This window comes from Eucyclogobius newberryi, unplaced genomic scaffold (assembly GCF_026437365.1).
Source record: "Eucyclogobius newberryi isolate DKJ021-1_F unplaced genomic scaffold, fEucNew1.0.hap1 SCAF_15, whole genome shotgun sequence".
NCBI lineage: Eukaryota > Metazoa > Chordata > Actinopteri > Gobiiformes > Gobiidae > Eucyclogobius > Eucyclogobius newberryi.
Window position 1 is genome coordinate 2,030,523 of NW_027315779.1, and position 16,843 is coordinate 2,047,365.

Consider the following 16,843-nt stretch of genomic DNA (forward strand, 5'->3'; position numbering starts at 1 on the left):
GCCGCGCCCACTTTAAAAACTCCACTCACTTTTGCCTAAATCTACTGCTACTTCTACTCACTTTACAAAATCCAATACTTTGAAAATAAATAGTGTCTCAATAAAAACATAGTAAAATAAAGACTTTGTCCCTTTTTCTTGAAATAATCACATTGTAAATAAATATTCTGAAATATAGTGCTTTCTCTCTTCTACATTCTCCCTTTTTCGAACATTTAAAGTAAAAAGAATCAGTGCTTCACCACAAACCGTATTTTATAATAAGTTCGGGAAGGCAGAATCTGTGATCTTAAATGCTATTTTAAATATCTTTGACTCTTAAAATGATAAACGTTTAGCTTTGAATTGTAGGAAGATCTCAACTAAACCTGAACTGAACATTACGTTTTGAGGTCGTGTCCTTTCGTAAACCAGTGGAATTATTCTGCCACAGACAAATGAACCACACAAATGAAAGTGTAAGACAATAATAATAATAATAATAATAATGCTGTTTGCATTTTGGCCGTGACATGTGTTTTGCTCACTGGCCGTCACGCCGCCCTCGTCTGGTCGACTGATTTGTCTTTTCGGCTCCATTTTTAAGACTTTAACTGGTCAAACACACATCGCTTGTTGCGTTCGTGTTTTTCCCTTCGTACAAAATGGCGTCGGATGACTTGTCGTTAACGATTGGCTAAAACGGTTTGACTTTACGGGTCGGAAATGGCAAAAAATGGCAGTCGTGCTACAGAAATGCGCGATAAGAGATGGCACTTTTCCCCCCATTTTCTTCCCATTTCGGTCGGTTACTGCGCCGCCAAGTGAAACGCCACGACTTCTCCACTGCGTGACCGTCTGAAGTAAAACACGCCAGTCACCGCCTACGATGGACCAAAGGGCACGAGCACATACGATACGAACGAGTCACTGCGAATCCACGGGCGACGGACGGAGAGGGGCATGATGGGAGATCTGTGCCGCCTTCAAAGTCTCTGGAGCGGAAACACTCGAGCGGCACAAGAATCTGTCGACGCGGCTAAAGCTAGAACAGGCTCGCGATCAGGCGTAGTATTTATGTAAAAGGCTAAATAAAAAGCACATTTACTCTTGGCTAAATGGGCTCTTAACAGATGTCACGATTATTGAGTATTGGTTTAATTGATTGCCATTACTCACTCTTTGTATGTCGTTTAGAGTACTTAAGAGAAAAGATGTCTTGTTTTTTTACCCTGAATAATGGTGACATCCTGGTCCCACTTGAACTACTTTAGGCTACATCTCACTTTGACACCAAACATAAACTGGGATTGGACTGAACCTGGATCAATACCTGGTCTAGAATGAGACTAAACTGAGCTCAAACTGGATCTAGAGTGAACCTTTGCTGCAGCTGGAATGACAAGACAAAAGGATGTTTAAACGTTTTGGTCAGTGTTAAGTTTCCCTGCGTTTGTTTCTCCAGTTCCACGCGCTGCTGGTCTCGAGTCAGCCCTTCCTCATCCCGTCCATCGGCCTGGGCTCCGGCGTTGGGCCTCAGAACAGACCTTCGGGCCTCCAGGGGGCGCTGTGGACCAGGCAGGCACAGCACTGCATGGCCTGCCACCAGCTCTGGCAGTTCAAGGGCTCCACGTTGGCTTTGGCCATCATCACTTTGGAGTTGGAGGCGTTGACTCCCGACTGGTTCTCCATCTGCAACGACCTGATGAAGAAGGCACAGGTCAGGACATGCCTCACTCTGAGCGCCTCACTCTGAGCGCCTCACTCTGAACGCCTCACTCTGAGCGCCTCACTCTGAGCGCCTCACTCTGAGCGCCTCACTCTGAGCGCCTCACTCTGAACGCCTCACTCTGAGCGCCTCACTCTGAGCGCCTCACTCTGAGCGCCTCACTCTGAGCGCCTCACTCTGAGCGCCTCACTCTGAGCGCCTCACTCTGAACGCCTCACTCTGAGCGCCTCACTCTGTCACTCTGCTCGAGACCTCACCTGTCTCATCTAATCAGATTTGGTTGTGTATACGCGTAAACTGGCTAATCTAGAATATTACTTGTAGTACTTGTATTTTTTAGTACTTGGTGACCTGCTGTTGAAGTGATGAGCTTCATGTCTCTTCTCTGATTAAAACCTGAGGAAGACTAAACACCTCTGATCTCAGCTAATTACTTTTGACATATGTAACTTTTTAAAAACATTTTGATTTTTTTTTTATATTATTTTTGACATTTAGCTTTAATACTGCCTCTGTCAGTCCTGAATGTCTTTTGTCTGGTTTAGAGTCCGTAATCATTCAAATGCTTCACTAGTTGCAGTTCTGACGTCGTCGTCGTAGAAACCGTTGTATTTGTCATGATCCTGTTCCTCTGGCGTCTCATTTGACCCTTGACCCCGTGACTCTTGTATTTCAGGTGGACAGTGCTGAGTTCATCCACTGCAGGGAGACGGTGGACGAGTACCTCCACAGCCTGGAGTTCTCCCTCTCCACAAACGCCGTCTACATCCTGGACATCGGCTCCCAGCCGCCCGGGGCCCGGCAGGGGCGGGGCCGGCGCCACCAGGGCGAGCTCGATGACGACTACTACGACGGTTTCAGGTGCTTGTACAGCGAGGAGAAGATGGCGGAGCCCAGCGGGGGCGTGTCGCCCTGCCCGCCGCTGCACCCCGCCAGCGCCAACTAGAGGCAGAGCCCAGCTCGCCGCCTCAACCCGCCGCTGCACCCTGCCAGCGCCAACTAGAGGCGGAGCCCAACCCACCTATGCACCCTGCCAGCGCCAACTAGAGGCGGAGCCCAACCCACCGATGCACCCCGCCAGCGCCAACTAGAGGCGGAGCCCAGCCCGCCGCTGCACCCCGCCAGGGCCAACTAGAGGCAGAGCCCAACCCGCCGCTACACCCCGCCAACGCCAACTAGAGGCGGAGCCCAGCCCGCCGCTGCACCCCGCCAGGGCCAACTAGAGGCAGAGCCCAACCCGCCGCTACACCCCGCCAGCGCCAACTAGAGGCGGAGCCCAGCCCGCCGCTGCACCCCGCCAGCGCCAACTAGAGGCGGAGCCCAGCGGCGTCCACAATTACATTCACTTATGAAGGTCCAAAAGGTGAAGCTAAAGTTACCACATGTCGTGTTTTTGAACCATGACCAATCAGGCGTCTCGTGCTGGTCAAAAGTTTGGTTTTAGTATTTTATTTGTGAATCTCGTGTACGTGAAGCAGCCAATAGTTTAGTGATGAATGGTGTGTAAACTTCTGATGCCACAAAGCGGGAAAGCAGAGCCTGAATGTTCCACGCTGCGGTCCATCCCCGACCTTTGACCTTTACCATTTTTATTTGTACTTTTAATCTACCTTTTGAAGCCAGGCGCAGACGGTTGTTTCGTTTTTTTAATGTGAAGCTAATCGGTGGTTTTTATGTTTGTGTTGCTCCGGTTCTCCCTGCTATCCCGACGGCACTTTCAGATAAAGACGAGCTTTTTTATTATAAAAACTATTTTTTCAGAAGTCTTTAATATTATTTGAACCCTTTACCTTACTTTAACTCAACATTTGCTGCACTCGTTTGGAAAAGCTTTACGTTCATAACACGATGCTGCAGAACGTGGCTGTCGCCCGGTTACACCCGTCACTTTGGAGTCACATGATCGCGTCACTAAAACTTACTCTTAAGATGGTAGGATTAGAACTGCATTAACAATATTTATGACTTAAATTAAACCATGTTGTGTTGCTGTTAATTTAATGTACTTGTATTTAGCACAAGCTTTTAAAAAGAAAACTATGGAAACACAATGATCAGTGGAACTGCATTTGTGTTGCGTCTGTTGAAGGTCGTCACTCCAAACTACAGACATTTGATTTCCCGCTCGACCTCAGCATGAACTGTTACTGCTTGAAACTCACTTTTACTTTGTCTTCAACATGTTTCTTCCAATACAAAGGCAGCTATTTCTTTGTTTCCATTAAAAAAAGAGAATAAAGCTGAGACAGAAAGTCAAACGGTGGTTTGTTTTTCTTCCCACATGAGTCTGGACCAGAGTCTGGACCGAGCTGCAGGACGGACGCTTACTCCCATTTAACTGAATTTAAACCTGAAATAAACATTGTCCTGATAAAAGTGAAGTATTCAGCCGGTGCATGACGCACTTCCTTCTGAACCTTTAGTTTTAATTCACTGGTCATTTAGTCTCGTCACTAATGTATAATATACCATATAAGATTGATTTTTGCACATGGTCATTTTAAAGCTTTGACCTGAAGAGTGTACAGAGGGACTTAGTGATGTCTTAAGTGTAAACTTGAGGAAACAGGATCCGTCTGGAGCTGGACCAGAGCCATAGACCATGAGGTCACATGGTAAGGTCACATGTCACACTTATTGGAGCCCCTTCCCTTTTTTCCTCTTTTGAACATTCTCTTCTGAATCTTCACTTTTGCACAAAGTAACGACATCTGACAACTACAGCTAGAGCGAGTTCCCACTTTGCCTTTCTCACGACAACAGGAAGTTTACTCCATCTGTTGGGCCCCTCTGGTCCCCTCCCCCCTCCCACAGCTGTGCCTCACTCTCTTCCCCGGCGCCTCACTCTCTTCCCCGGCGCCTCACTCTCTTCCCCGGCGCCTCACTCTCCTTTGTGCGAGTGAAACAAGTGTCAAATGGAGCACACGTCAAACCTGGCGTTTTATTTCCATGACAACAGTAAATACAGCTGCGCTCATCTCGCTCCTTTAACACTTCCTGATGCGTGTGTTTCATACTGGCTTCACTTTGATAAAGAACAATTAAGTTATTAAAACGACAATGTACACACATCATACAGTGTCCTACATGTGCACGCGCGTCATACACGTACACGCGCAGGCGCGTCCTGCACGCGCAGGCGCGTCCTGCAGGCGCGTCATACACGTACACGCGCAGGCGCGTCATACACGTACACGCGCAGGCGCGTCCTGCACGCGCAGGCGCGTCCTGCACGCGCAGGCGCGTCATACACGTACACGCGCAGGCGCGTCCTGCACGCGCAGGCGCGTCATACACGTACGTGCTGCTTATATTCTCCAAATATTAAGACATTTTGCATACAAAGCTAGAAAAGCTCTAAAAATTATTCACAAACATTGGCGTTAATACAGAAAGAGCACCGGAGTATTGCATAATGTCAGTACCACTGTAAATGTACTATAATACTTACATTGTACAGGTACTTGTATTGCTTTGTTACGCGTTCAGGAACTGCATAGGTTTACACAAAAGCACGTGGAAGAGACACATATTTACACGGTTTAAAGGCGCCGCGGAACTTTTCTGGAGGAGGGTTTGCCACCCGCTCGTCTCCGTGGAGATATCATGGCTTTGCCTGGAGCACGAGTCAGATCTGTGCAGAAGTAAACCCATTCACGGTGAGACTAATCGTTTTTTAAAATAAATAAAAACACATAAACGCGAGCGCAGAGAGAAGCTTAAAGAACACGTATTAGGCAGTATTTGTACTGTTACTTTTGAGTACTTTTACTTTGTCATCTCGTGTTTTAGAGCTAAAAACAATGCATTAAAAAGCACACTTTACTTTCTACCCGTGTTAGCGCTCTATCTACGGGCAGCGGAGGGGATTACCCAGGGGGAACAAACAAAAGCTAGCTTGTCCCGACATGCTAATACGAGCATGCAGGCGTTTTGACGCCCGGAAATGTTCAGAACGAGTTTCTGGCGGCGATTTCTGGATTAAAAACGTAGGTCCGGACCTTCAGGACTCTACCTCTGACGTCACAAGTCTGGGGAAAGTTGAAACGGAGTGCTTTGTGAGGCCACCTCGTGCACAGGATGAATGAAACGACTCCGCGCGCGTTTCTGATGTTGGAAATAAAGCCAATGTTGCATAATACGTGTCCTTCGGCGCCACACTGCGGAACATTTCAGGCAACACCATCTCCACGGAGGCGAGCAGGGGGCGGACTCTCCACCGGGAACGTCACGCGGGCGCCTTACAGTCCAAACGACATCAAATCCTAACGACTTCATATTTTTGCCCCGTTTCAAAATAAATGCGTTTTCCGTCTTTGCGGCGGACAAAAGGAGGTAAAAAAACCAAACAAACACATGACATAAAAACAATATATAAAGTGTCCAAAATATCCTGAAAGTGAAGACATGAGATGGCCGTGATGGTGGAGTCTTCATCGTCCTCAGTGTCTTTGGTCCGAGTGCACAATGATGGAATGTTTAAGACGAGTTAAAAAGATCAAATCAAACAAAACTTTACTCCTAAACAGAGGAAGAAACAAAAAAAAAAAATGGGGGGGTGTTGCTGTTGCTATGGTGATGGAGGACTGATCCGCGGCCGCGTGTGGGGAGGGTGAACGGCGGCCATAAATTAACTGAAAAACAAAAAAATGAAAGCAAACGTAAAATGAGCGAGTGGCAAACACTGGGGAAAACGTGGAGGTTTGAAACGGAGCGAGAGGGAAAGTGGAACGTTAAAAGTGTGAAGAGGTGAGTTAGGAAAGTACTGCGACTACGTTTCGACAGGTGTAGTGGACGACAGGTGGAGTGGACGACAGGTGGAGTGGACGACAGGTGGAGTGGACGACAGGTGGAGTGGACGACGGAGGCGCCAGTTATGTTTTTAAAATGGAAGTGGACTTTTTCACTGAGCCACAGAAGGGCGCAGGGCCGGGATGTGGCCAGAAGATGGCGCCACAGCTCCTCGGTAAAGGGTTTGGCTTCAATACATCCAGTTTTTACACGTTTAGAAGAGACATTTATGGATTTTTTACTATTATTAGCTGTTATTCCCATGTAAAAATGAAATTATTTATTACAATCTCTAAATCCTGTCAGTTGTGCTCGATCGAAAATAGCTGTAATACAAAACGTACGATATATTTGACAGTTTTGGTCACTGTAAAAACGCTGATGCGAAACATTTGCTGAGATAAATACGCATAGTTAACGTTTATAGTGTGAACATAGCGCGAGTGGGTGAAATGTGTCTTAAATGCGAGTTAAAATGTAAAGAAAAGGTCATTCCCTAAACGTACAAGCGCGACTGTTTTATAGTTTGTGCCTTTTGTTTTGAAAAGCGCTACGAAATATACCGCATTATTTTGAAATGAAAATTAAATGATGGTCGTGTTTGCACTCGTTTCCTTACTGAAAACTGAACAAACCTAAGAATGTATTGAAGACTTTAAAATGCGAGCGTCCGGTTGTGCACTTGACGGGCCGTGGTCTGTACTTCCTGTCCTTTCACTTGCTTTTCACTTACTTTCCACTTATTCAGGAAGTGTTTGGGCAAAACAAAAGAGCAGAGCGCTTCCTTTGGCTGTCAAAGATACTGTACGTCTTTAAATAAGTCTCTCGGTTTTAACCTAATGCACTCGTTAGTGAGAAGAACAAGAGGAGGAAGAACAGGAAGTGAAAAGAAAGAGGATCAAACCAGAGGTGGGCAGAGTGTAAAATGTGTATTAGTACAAAATATGGCCTATTCTTATGTCAGCAAATGATGTACGAACAAAGCGCAACGTTGATTAAATGTTTTGATTTTGCCATTGGTGTTTCATGTGGCCTGCTTTGTATTATTATAAGAATGGATAATTTTGTTTTATTTTTTTTTGCTTTTCTTGCTTTTTTAAATTTAATATATATATATTTTTCATGCTTTTTCAGTCATTTCAGAATTTTTTTTAGCAGTTTTCAAATTTTTCATATATTTTCTCTTTGCTTTTTTAGTCATTTTTGAATTTTTCAAATTATTTTTCTATGCTTTTTTTGTAGTTTTTGAATTTTTATATATTTTTTTTCTTGCTTTTTTAAATTCATTTTTTTCTTGCTTTTTTAGCCATTTTTTACATTTCTGGTTTTCATCAATAAAACACTTAAATACCCTCGATATGGAAGCCTCCAGGCACAAAATGTCACCTTTATTTGATTAAAATGTATTTAAAAAGCCTTTGTTCAATAGGAATGATCGTTTTGTCTAGTATTCAATTAAAATAATCGTTAGTTCCAAGGAATGTTTTGCTCAGTTAATATAAAGAACTTATTTAAGAGTAATAATTAGGAGTCGTACATAAAGTTTAAGACAACTTTTTAAATAGAGAATACATTTTTAATCAGGTTGATTTCATTAGATTATTCAAACTAAATGAGATCATCTTTAATCTTCCCACTTCTGGTTTGGTTCAGAGTTAGTTCAGTGACAGTAGAAAGTCTGGACTCACTTTTTCTTGTCCTTGTCCTTCTTGAGCGGCTGGGATAAGGACAGCGTTTCCACGGCGACCTTCTTCCGGTTGAAAGCGTTCATCTCCTCCTCCAGGTCGCGGCGTTTCTCCTCCACCTTCCTCTTCTCCTCCTGGTGCATGCGCTTCAGCTGCTCGAACTTATCGTGGAGCTGCAACAGTGCGACGGAGGCGTGAGAAAAGATGGCTTCAAAAGGAGAAGGAGAGAGCGGGAAAACGGGAAACGCGAGGCAGGGAAATGGGAAAGTGAGGTCGGAAAAAAGTGAAAGTGAGGCCGGGAAAGTGAGGCCGGGAAAGTGAGGCCGGGAAAATTAGGTTGGAAAACGGGAAGCGCGAGGCAGGGAAAGTGAGGCCAGGAAATGGGAAAGTGAGGCCGGGAAAGTGAGGCCGGGAAAGTGAGGCCGGGAAAATGAGGCCGGGAAAGTGAGGCCGAGAAATGGGAAAGTGAGGCCGGGAAAGTGAGGCCGGGAAAATGAGGCCGGGAAAATGAGGCCGGGAAATTTAGGTTGGAAAACGGGAAGCACCAGGCCGGGAAAGTGAGGCCATGAAATGGGAAAGTAAGGCCGGGAAAGTGAGGCCAGGAAATGGGAAAGTGAGGCCGGGAAAATGAGGCCGGGAAAATTAGGTTGGAAAACGGGAAGCGCGAGGCCGGGAAAGTGAGGCCAGGAAATGGGAAAGTGAGGCCGGGAAAGTGAGGCCGGGAAAGTGAGGCCGGGAAAGTGAGGCCGGGAAAATGAGGCCGGGAAAGTGAGGCCGAGAAATGGGAAAGTGAGGCCGGGAAAGTGAGGCCGGGAAAATGAGGCCGGGAAAATGAGGCCGGGAAATTTAGGTTGGAAAACGGGAAGCACCAGGCCGGGAAAGTGAGGCCAGGAAATGGGAAAGTAAGGCCGGGAAAGTGAGGCCAGGAAATGGGAAAGTGAGGCCGGGAAAATGAGGCCGGGAAAATTAGGTTGGAAAACGGGAAGCGCGAGGCCGGGAAAGTGAGGCCAGGAAATGGGAAAGTGAGGCCGGGAAAAAGAGGCCGGGAAAGTGAGGCCGGGAAAGTGAGGCCGGGAAAGTGAGGCCGGGAAAGTGAGGCCGGGAAAGTGAGGCCGGGAAACGTAAACAAATTGTGATAAACTGTTCTAGAGATTCACCGTACATTTATGGTTTGGTTCTCAAGTGGAACTATCGAAATTTTCAGACTTTTAGCCGCTACTTTTCTCCCCAAGTTTTGAGCCCTGCGGTCATTACAGCGGTGCGTCTAATTGATAGATTTCACTGGCTGACGGCCACCAGGGGGCACTAAAGCAGGAAGTGCAAGCGTTTGACACACTGTAGTAGAAGAGGTCAGGGGAAGTTCTGTCCAGGGGAAACATCGCGTTCTCTGTATTTTAAACTTAAAAACGCAGTGTGTTTTATCACAGACTCATATTCACGTTGAAATGAGTCCAATGAGGAAGTGAATCTAGACGCGGCGAAACACAAAGTCACACGTGGAGCGCGGACATGCGATATACGGCGGAGATACGGCAGTTTAGAACCTGACGCAGTGAAATGAAGCCACACAGTTGTGTTTGAGACTCGACTCGCCCTCGACGCCCCCCGAGCGACGCACTGACCTCTCGCTCCTTGTCCTTGAGCTCCGCCTCCGTCTCTTTGACTTTGTTGACGAACATTTGCCTCATCTCTTCCTCTTTGCGCTGCAGGTCGCCCAGAAACTCTTTCCTCTTGGCCTCGTACGTCTCCTGCAGGCTGCAAAAAGCCACAGGGCACAATGAGCACGAGCGACATCAACGCGGTGCAAGAGCGAGCGGCTCCGACCTGAAGGGCTGACTGTCGGGGTCCGTGTCCTTGAAGCCCATCTCCTCCAGTTTGCAGCGTCTGTAGAGCTCGTAGTGGCGTGCGTGGGTCTGCTCCCTCAGGTCCTCCATGTTCACCCGGATCAGCATCTCACGCAGCTTCACGAAGTCGCAGTGGCTCTCGTTCTCCACTGGACGGGAAAAGAGGGGGAAAAGAAGGAGGAAAAGAGGGGGAAAAAGAGGGGGAAAAAGAGGGGGAAAAAGAGGGGGAAAAGAGGGGGAAAACGGGATTGATTAAAGAGACGCTTTACCTAAAAGTCCCTCTCATCTAGAAGAACAAACCACTAGTATTTATGAATGGAAGAGAATAAAATGCAAAAATGTATTGACATCTTAAAATATAAAATATATTTCCTTAATTAATATATTTCCCTAATTTGTTAAATATATTTAGAAATTTGCAAAAATAAAAATGTTATACCAGAAAAGCAATTTTTTTAAGTTTATAATTTCACTTCCTTGACATTGATGACATCACCAGGTAAACACTAGACAAAAACTCATCTAATGTATACTTTTTTTTTATTAAACTGTATGAAAGCAATTGAATGAATGTATTGAGGTTTTTTGTGTGTAAATTATGCATAAACTTTGACTGGCATGAGTGTCTCCAGTGTGATGTCACTTCCTGTCATTATGCCACAAAGTTTTCAGCTTTTTTTTTTTCTGCAAATACCTGCTCGATTGGTGTTTAAAAAAAAAAAAAAAAAAAAAAAAAAAAAAAAAAAAAAAAGGTATATGAAAGATATATTTACACCAAACAAGGTCCTAACAACCTGTCATACGTCACTTTAAGCATTTGTTTGTTTGATTTATAGTAAACATAAGTAAAATAATAGACATGAATGTAAAGAACTTTATTTTATCCGGCTGTTTTTGTCACATTTAACCTTTAGTCTTTCAGAAAGATTCATTTCGTAAAGCTGGTCACAGACTTGAGGATTAGTAACACTTTAGAGCGACGCAAATGAAAGAAAATTAACAACCAAACAACAACATCTCGCGTCACGCTTGTCAGAGCAGCGCACGTGTACGGCCCGCTCTGAACTGTGCAGAATCACGCCGTTACTACACTTCAGAGACTCAGGATTCAAATGCCACCGCACGCTGAGCCCTCTGGAGATGGAACGCAGAGATAATGAGTGAAAAAGGCCGACCTGCCTGACATTTAACTTCTGTGAGAGCCGCAGCGAGAGGGAAAGTAACGCAAACGCCACTGGAAGACGCTCGCCGCTTCGTGTGCACTTTATGTAGTAGTAATAGTAGTAGTAGACGTAGTAGTAGTAGTAGTCCTGGAACAGTCTTCCTGAAGATGTGAGACAGGCTTCAACTCTGACAATGTTCAAATCTAAGCTAAAAACAGTTTTGTTTAGCTGCGCATATGACTGAAACAATTTTTTCTTTGCACTCTTCTCTTTTGTTTGTGATTTTATTAGTTTAGAAAATCAGTTGGATTGATAATTTTTAATTTAGTTAATTTTATTGTATTTCTGTTTCTGTAATTTCTTTGTGATTTGAATGCATTGTTCCTGCTGTGTGAAGCACTTTGAATTGCCTTGTGTATGAAATGTGCTCTACAAATAAACTTGCCTTGCCGTGCGTGCGTGAGTGCGTGAGTGCGTGAGTGCGTGCGTGCGTGCGTGAGTGCGTGAGTGCGTGAGTGCGTGCGTGAGTGCGTGAGTGCGTGCGTGCGTGCGTGAGTGCGTGAGTGCGTGCGTGAGTGCGTGCGTGCGTGCGTGAGTGCGTGCGTGCGTGCGTGCGTGAGTGCGTGAGTGCGTGCGTGCGTGAGTGCGTGCGTGAGTGCGTGAGTGCGTGCGTGCGTGCGTGCGTGAGTGCGTGAGTGCGTGCGTGCGTGAGTGCGTGCGTGAGTGAGTGCGTGCGTGCGTGAGTGCGTGCGTGAGTGCGTGTGTGTGTGCTCGGCCACACGGGGGGAGCTCGGAGTAGAGCCGCTGCTCCTCCACGTCGAGAGGAGCCAGCTGAGGTGGCTCGGGCATCTGTTCCGGATGCCTCCTGGGCGCCTCCCTCGGGAGGTGTTTCAGGCATGTCCCACCGGGAAGAGGCCCCGGGGAAGACCCAGGACACGCTGGAGAGACTATGTCTCTCGGCTGGCCTGGGAACGCCTCGGGATCCCCCCGGAGGAGTTAGAGGAAGTGTCTGGGGAGAAGGAAGTCTGGGAGTCCCTGCTCAGACTGCTGCCCCCGCGACCCGGCCCCGGATAAAGCGGCAGAAGATAGATGGATGGAAAATATAATAATAATAAATAGGAAAATGTGTCACTTGACTAAAATATATTAACAATGGGACATTGAGTCTGGCTTGGCTTTTACAAAACTGTTGAACGAAAAGATTCATGAATTGATCTCAATGGAAAAGTCGAAGCCAAAAGAAGCTAATTTTGCAAAACGTTTAAAGCCCCGAAGAAAGAAGACGACACAAAAGACACACAAAACGACACAACAAACGACATTCACGTAACTTGACCAAATTAGACACTGCAATCTCCGACTAAACCTTTCATGCGAGGAATGGCACAGTGCGTAAGCAGTCACCCCAGAACCAAAAGGTCACCGTTCCAACAGTCTCTATAGATCTGAATCAAGTGCGAGCTGAACTTGAACGAAATGACACTTTGCTTTTGTTGTAAAAATGCAAAAAAAAGTGACATAATGCCTCTTTAAAAGGTTTTATGTAATAACGACTATGAAAGCTCCTCACTGTAACATCAGCACTAACTTTGCCGTCGACGTCCCGCTTTGTCTCATTTGGAGTCATTGATGTGTGTTTCGGTGTCTCTTTGTGACTGATGAAGCCCAAATGGCCGTGTCGCCGCGGAGACGGTTTTATAAATAACCCGAGCCGAGCGTCCTGGGAGGGTTTAGGAATGAGACAAGTGGTCAAGTTAGGCCAGAGGAGACGAGGCGAGGAAGGAAGGAGAGGAAGGGAGGGGCCTGGAGCGGAGAACTCCCACGTGTAGAGCAACGTTCCTATGACAACTTCACTCAGGCATTCAAGCTACTTTGGGCGTGAGGCGGGGCTGAGACAACTGACTCAAATCATCTCAATTAAACATGCCAGTTCAGGACAAATACGGAATGACACGTTGAGGGGAAGAACAAAAACCTACTGAAAAGGTGCTCAATATAACTTTTTGGTGATCACTAAGATGTTCATGTTTTGCCTGGAATGTTCCGCAGTATGGCATTAAACATGTCTTGCCTTTATTCGAGTACATGTGTTTTTATAGCTTAAAATCACCTGGAAAAACCTCCACAGGTCTTTTTTCCCCCTCATTTACGAGTGGGTTTATTCGCCCCTTTAAATGTAAATACCTCGTGTAGAAGTAATTTTCTGTAAAAACTCAGATCATAGATACTTAATAGTTTTGAGAGCTTTGCCAGGCTCACTCCGTTTATTCGATTAATCCGTGCACAAGGCCCCATCACCTTTAAATTAGGAGAGTATATGTTTTTTGGAGAAGAACCCAACCCGACCGAGAGAACATGGGGATTCCACACACACATGCTCACCATCGCACTGGACTTCAGAACTATGTATCTGGGCCTCAAAACTCCTGCCATGGACACAATAGATGGATACCTTTGGAACACACCTCAGGTAAAAAGGCCACCACAACAAAATGGATGACACAAATAGCTCCGACGGTCAAGAACTGGACAGACATTATGATCGACAAACAAATGAAGAAAATAATAAAAATCCCATTTGGGCTTAATTGAAAATGGACACGTTTGACCGACTTTGGACTAAATGTGAAGTTTTTTTTTTACTTTGTGAGTCTTAATTTCATCTTTTGTTTCCTCTTTGGTCTTGTTTCGTTTCTTACGTTTGTTCTTTAGTGTTTTTAATCTGAAAACGGAAGAAAAAAATAAAGGAATCTCCAGACTTTGGGGAAACAATAGGTCAGTGAGTACATTTCATGACGGAGACGACGAGGAAAGGAAACGAGGAAGGATGCAGCCCATTACTCCCACGTGACCTTCCACTCCCGACGACAAACCTCGAAATACAACTTTATTAAATTAGCCTGATTTGGCCCGTGAATGGCACAAACGGTGAAAACATTCTCACTGCAGCGGCCGCCAGTGTCATCGCTCTAGTGTTCGCTAAAGAACCAAACGTTACGAGCGCCGCCGCCCGCCCGTCGCTTCTGTCGCTCTGCGTTTAGTCTGGAGTCGCAGCTGCAGCGGCCACAGCGTCAGAAGAGGACAAGGAAGAGGAAGAGGAGGAGGAAGAGGGTATATTTAAGGAGAGAGTCTGTGGGCAGCTGTCGGGCCTGAAGCGAGGAGTCGACATTAAGATATATTAGGCGTTTTTATAGATGTAGGAGATGAATAAAGCGGAAGTGAAAGGTTCGACTCGCCAGACAATGGAATATTACAATTTAAAACATGCAGAGTTTTATTGTTTTATTTGGTTTGTTGTGTAAAGTTTGACGCGCAGCAGTAACCGACCAATCAGTTCTTTCCGTGTGCTGTTTGCATATTCTCTCTGTGTCTGCATCAGGTCTCTGGTTTTCTGTTACCTACAACAGCAAACAGACTGGCCCAAAGTGTAGCAGCAGCAGCAGCAGCAGCAGCGAAACCCTGATCTGTGTGTGTTTAACGACGAATAAAGCAGTTTATTACAGCTGGAATATTATATTACGTATATTTTTTAGTTTAGTTTTGTTGTTTTTTGTTGAGTAGAAACTAGAGACTTGGGCCAGATTTTGGGGCTTTTTTTTTTTAGGTCTTGCTTCAGGTACTTCCCAGTCGGACCAGGAAGTGCAAGTCCAACGCTTCTTTTACTGGGAAATGTGTTTCTTTCATTCTCAAACTAAGACGCTTTTGATCCTCAAGAGAAATAACGTCTCCAAAATAGCTCCAGAAATACTAATCTTAAATAGTGAGTAGCAACTACATTCCAAATGACTTGTGTTTAATGTATTAATTTATTGTTCACTTCATAGAGCTTTCTGTACTTTTTATGCAGGTATACAGCGCTCAAAACAAGAAAAAAGAAGGGAGGGGCAAGACTTTTGTTTTACTAATTCCACTTAATTAAATATAAAGCCATTTCTGCCGTTTGAACGTGAATAGGGGATATACACTCATAATGTACTCCCATTTCTGATAAACAACGTCTAAAGAGGATGATAAGCTTCCAAGACATTCAATCAGATCAGTTCAATAGATAAATTCTGTATCTTTGAACATTCTCTCTTGCATCTTGGACAGTAAATATTGTTCCTTTGGTCTACTTTATAACGGATGTTCTGAGTATTCGACTTTTCCGATAAAAATATCTAAGCATTTAAAGAGCAGCTTGTACAGTACGAGACAGACTGTTGGCCTGTCGGAGCTAGGACTCGAGCCAAAGCACATTTTCCTTCTCCGCCGTCACTGTAAACTCCACTTCCTGTTCCTGTTATCTGTAACTGAAGACCACACGCCATTGTACGAGTGCGCTTAAGAAAATACTGTGGAACTTCTAAAACACAATGATTTACACACGCTTTAAAACTAGAAATGTGATTATTAAGAGTCAAATCATTCCCAATTGAAAAAAACAGTCAATCTTTTCCATCTGTGGCTGTTGATTAGCCTGTGCTTGCATTTTACAGTATCCAAGTATCCTTACAGTACATTACAGTATCCAAGTATCCTTACAGTACATTACAGTATCCAAGTATCCTTACAGTACATTACAGTAACCAAGTATCCTAACAGTACATTACAGTATCCAAGTATCCTTACAGTACATTACAGTATCCAAGTATCTTACAGTACATTACAGTAACCAAGTATCCTTACAGTACATTACAGTATCCAAGTATCCTTACAGTACATTACAGTACATTACAGTATCCAAGTATTCTTACAGTACATTACAGTATCTAAGGATATTTAAGTACATTACAGTATCTAAGGATATTTAAGTACATTACGGTATCTAAGGATATTTAAGTACATTACAGTATCCACGTTGCCAAAAATGTCCTTATACAAACTAAGACCCGGGGCAGTCTGGCATTTATAGTGCATTTTTATTCTTAACCTCGAGGGAAATAACTCCATCTGTAGATTTAATGAAAAATATTCCACATATTCTGACCTTCCCATGTGAAATTATAACTCGGCACTTTCTCACAACAGCCTCGGAGCGCTTGGTTATGTAAATGAATGTCCAGCTGTCACTTCGCCTCACGCCGACACAGAGGAATCACAGTCTCCCGCCTTAAAGGGAGGCGAACCGCTCGAGTGCAAAGGAGAGAAGCACTGGTGACGCACGAGGAGCCACTGATGCTCGGAGGGGGACAAAATGACAGAACAAATGTACTCGGGTAGAAGTACAAAGTAGCGGTACAAGAAATTACTCAAGAAGAAGAAAAGGCATTCGAGGAAAAACCTTAAAGAGCAATTATAACACAACAGTCAAATGAGGAAATTATTATATCTGAAAGAGCGGAGCAGGAAACACAAAGTCGGGGTACCAGGCTTTTTTGTGTATAAATTAGTACATTTTGTGTTTTCTCTCAGAGAGTACCGTATTTTCCGGACTATAAGTCGCACCTTTTTTTATAGTTTTGGCCGGGGTGCGACTTATAGTTATAATTATACTATACTTATACTTCGGAGCGGCTTATGCGATATTATTTGTTATTTTCACACTTGCAACTGCATTTCATACTCCAGTGCAACTTATATATGTTTTTTTATTCTCTATTATGCATTTTTTGGCTGGTGCGACTTATACTCCGGTGCACTTATAGTCCAGAAAATACGGTATATTGTAAA

General features: G+C 44.8%; 1 protein-coding gene across 2 annotated transcripts in view; it reads right to left on the reverse strand.

The window, feature by feature from the left end:
• Positions 1-1,416: 1,416 nt before the first annotated feature.
• Positions 1,417-16,843, reverse strand: part of septin8a (septin 8a) — a 63,274-nt gene continuing 47,847 nt past the window's right edge. Inside the window, exons 7-10 of one of the 2 annotated variants that reach the window (XM_072445696.1) lie at positions 10,009-10,177; positions 9,807-9,939; positions 8,188-8,357; positions 1,417-1,681 (exon numbers count right to left, since the gene is read on the reverse strand). In XM_072445696.1, coding sequence (XP_072301797.1) covers positions 1,516-1,681; positions 8,188-8,357; positions 9,807-9,939; positions 10,009-10,177 — 638 coding nt within the window. In that variant the 3' untranslated portion in view covers positions 1,417-1,515. Of the gene's footprint in view, positions 1,682-4,630; positions 6,343-8,187; positions 8,358-9,806; positions 9,940-10,008; positions 10,178-16,843 lie in introns of those variants that run through there. The other variant, XM_072445697.1, reaches the window with a different exon arrangement.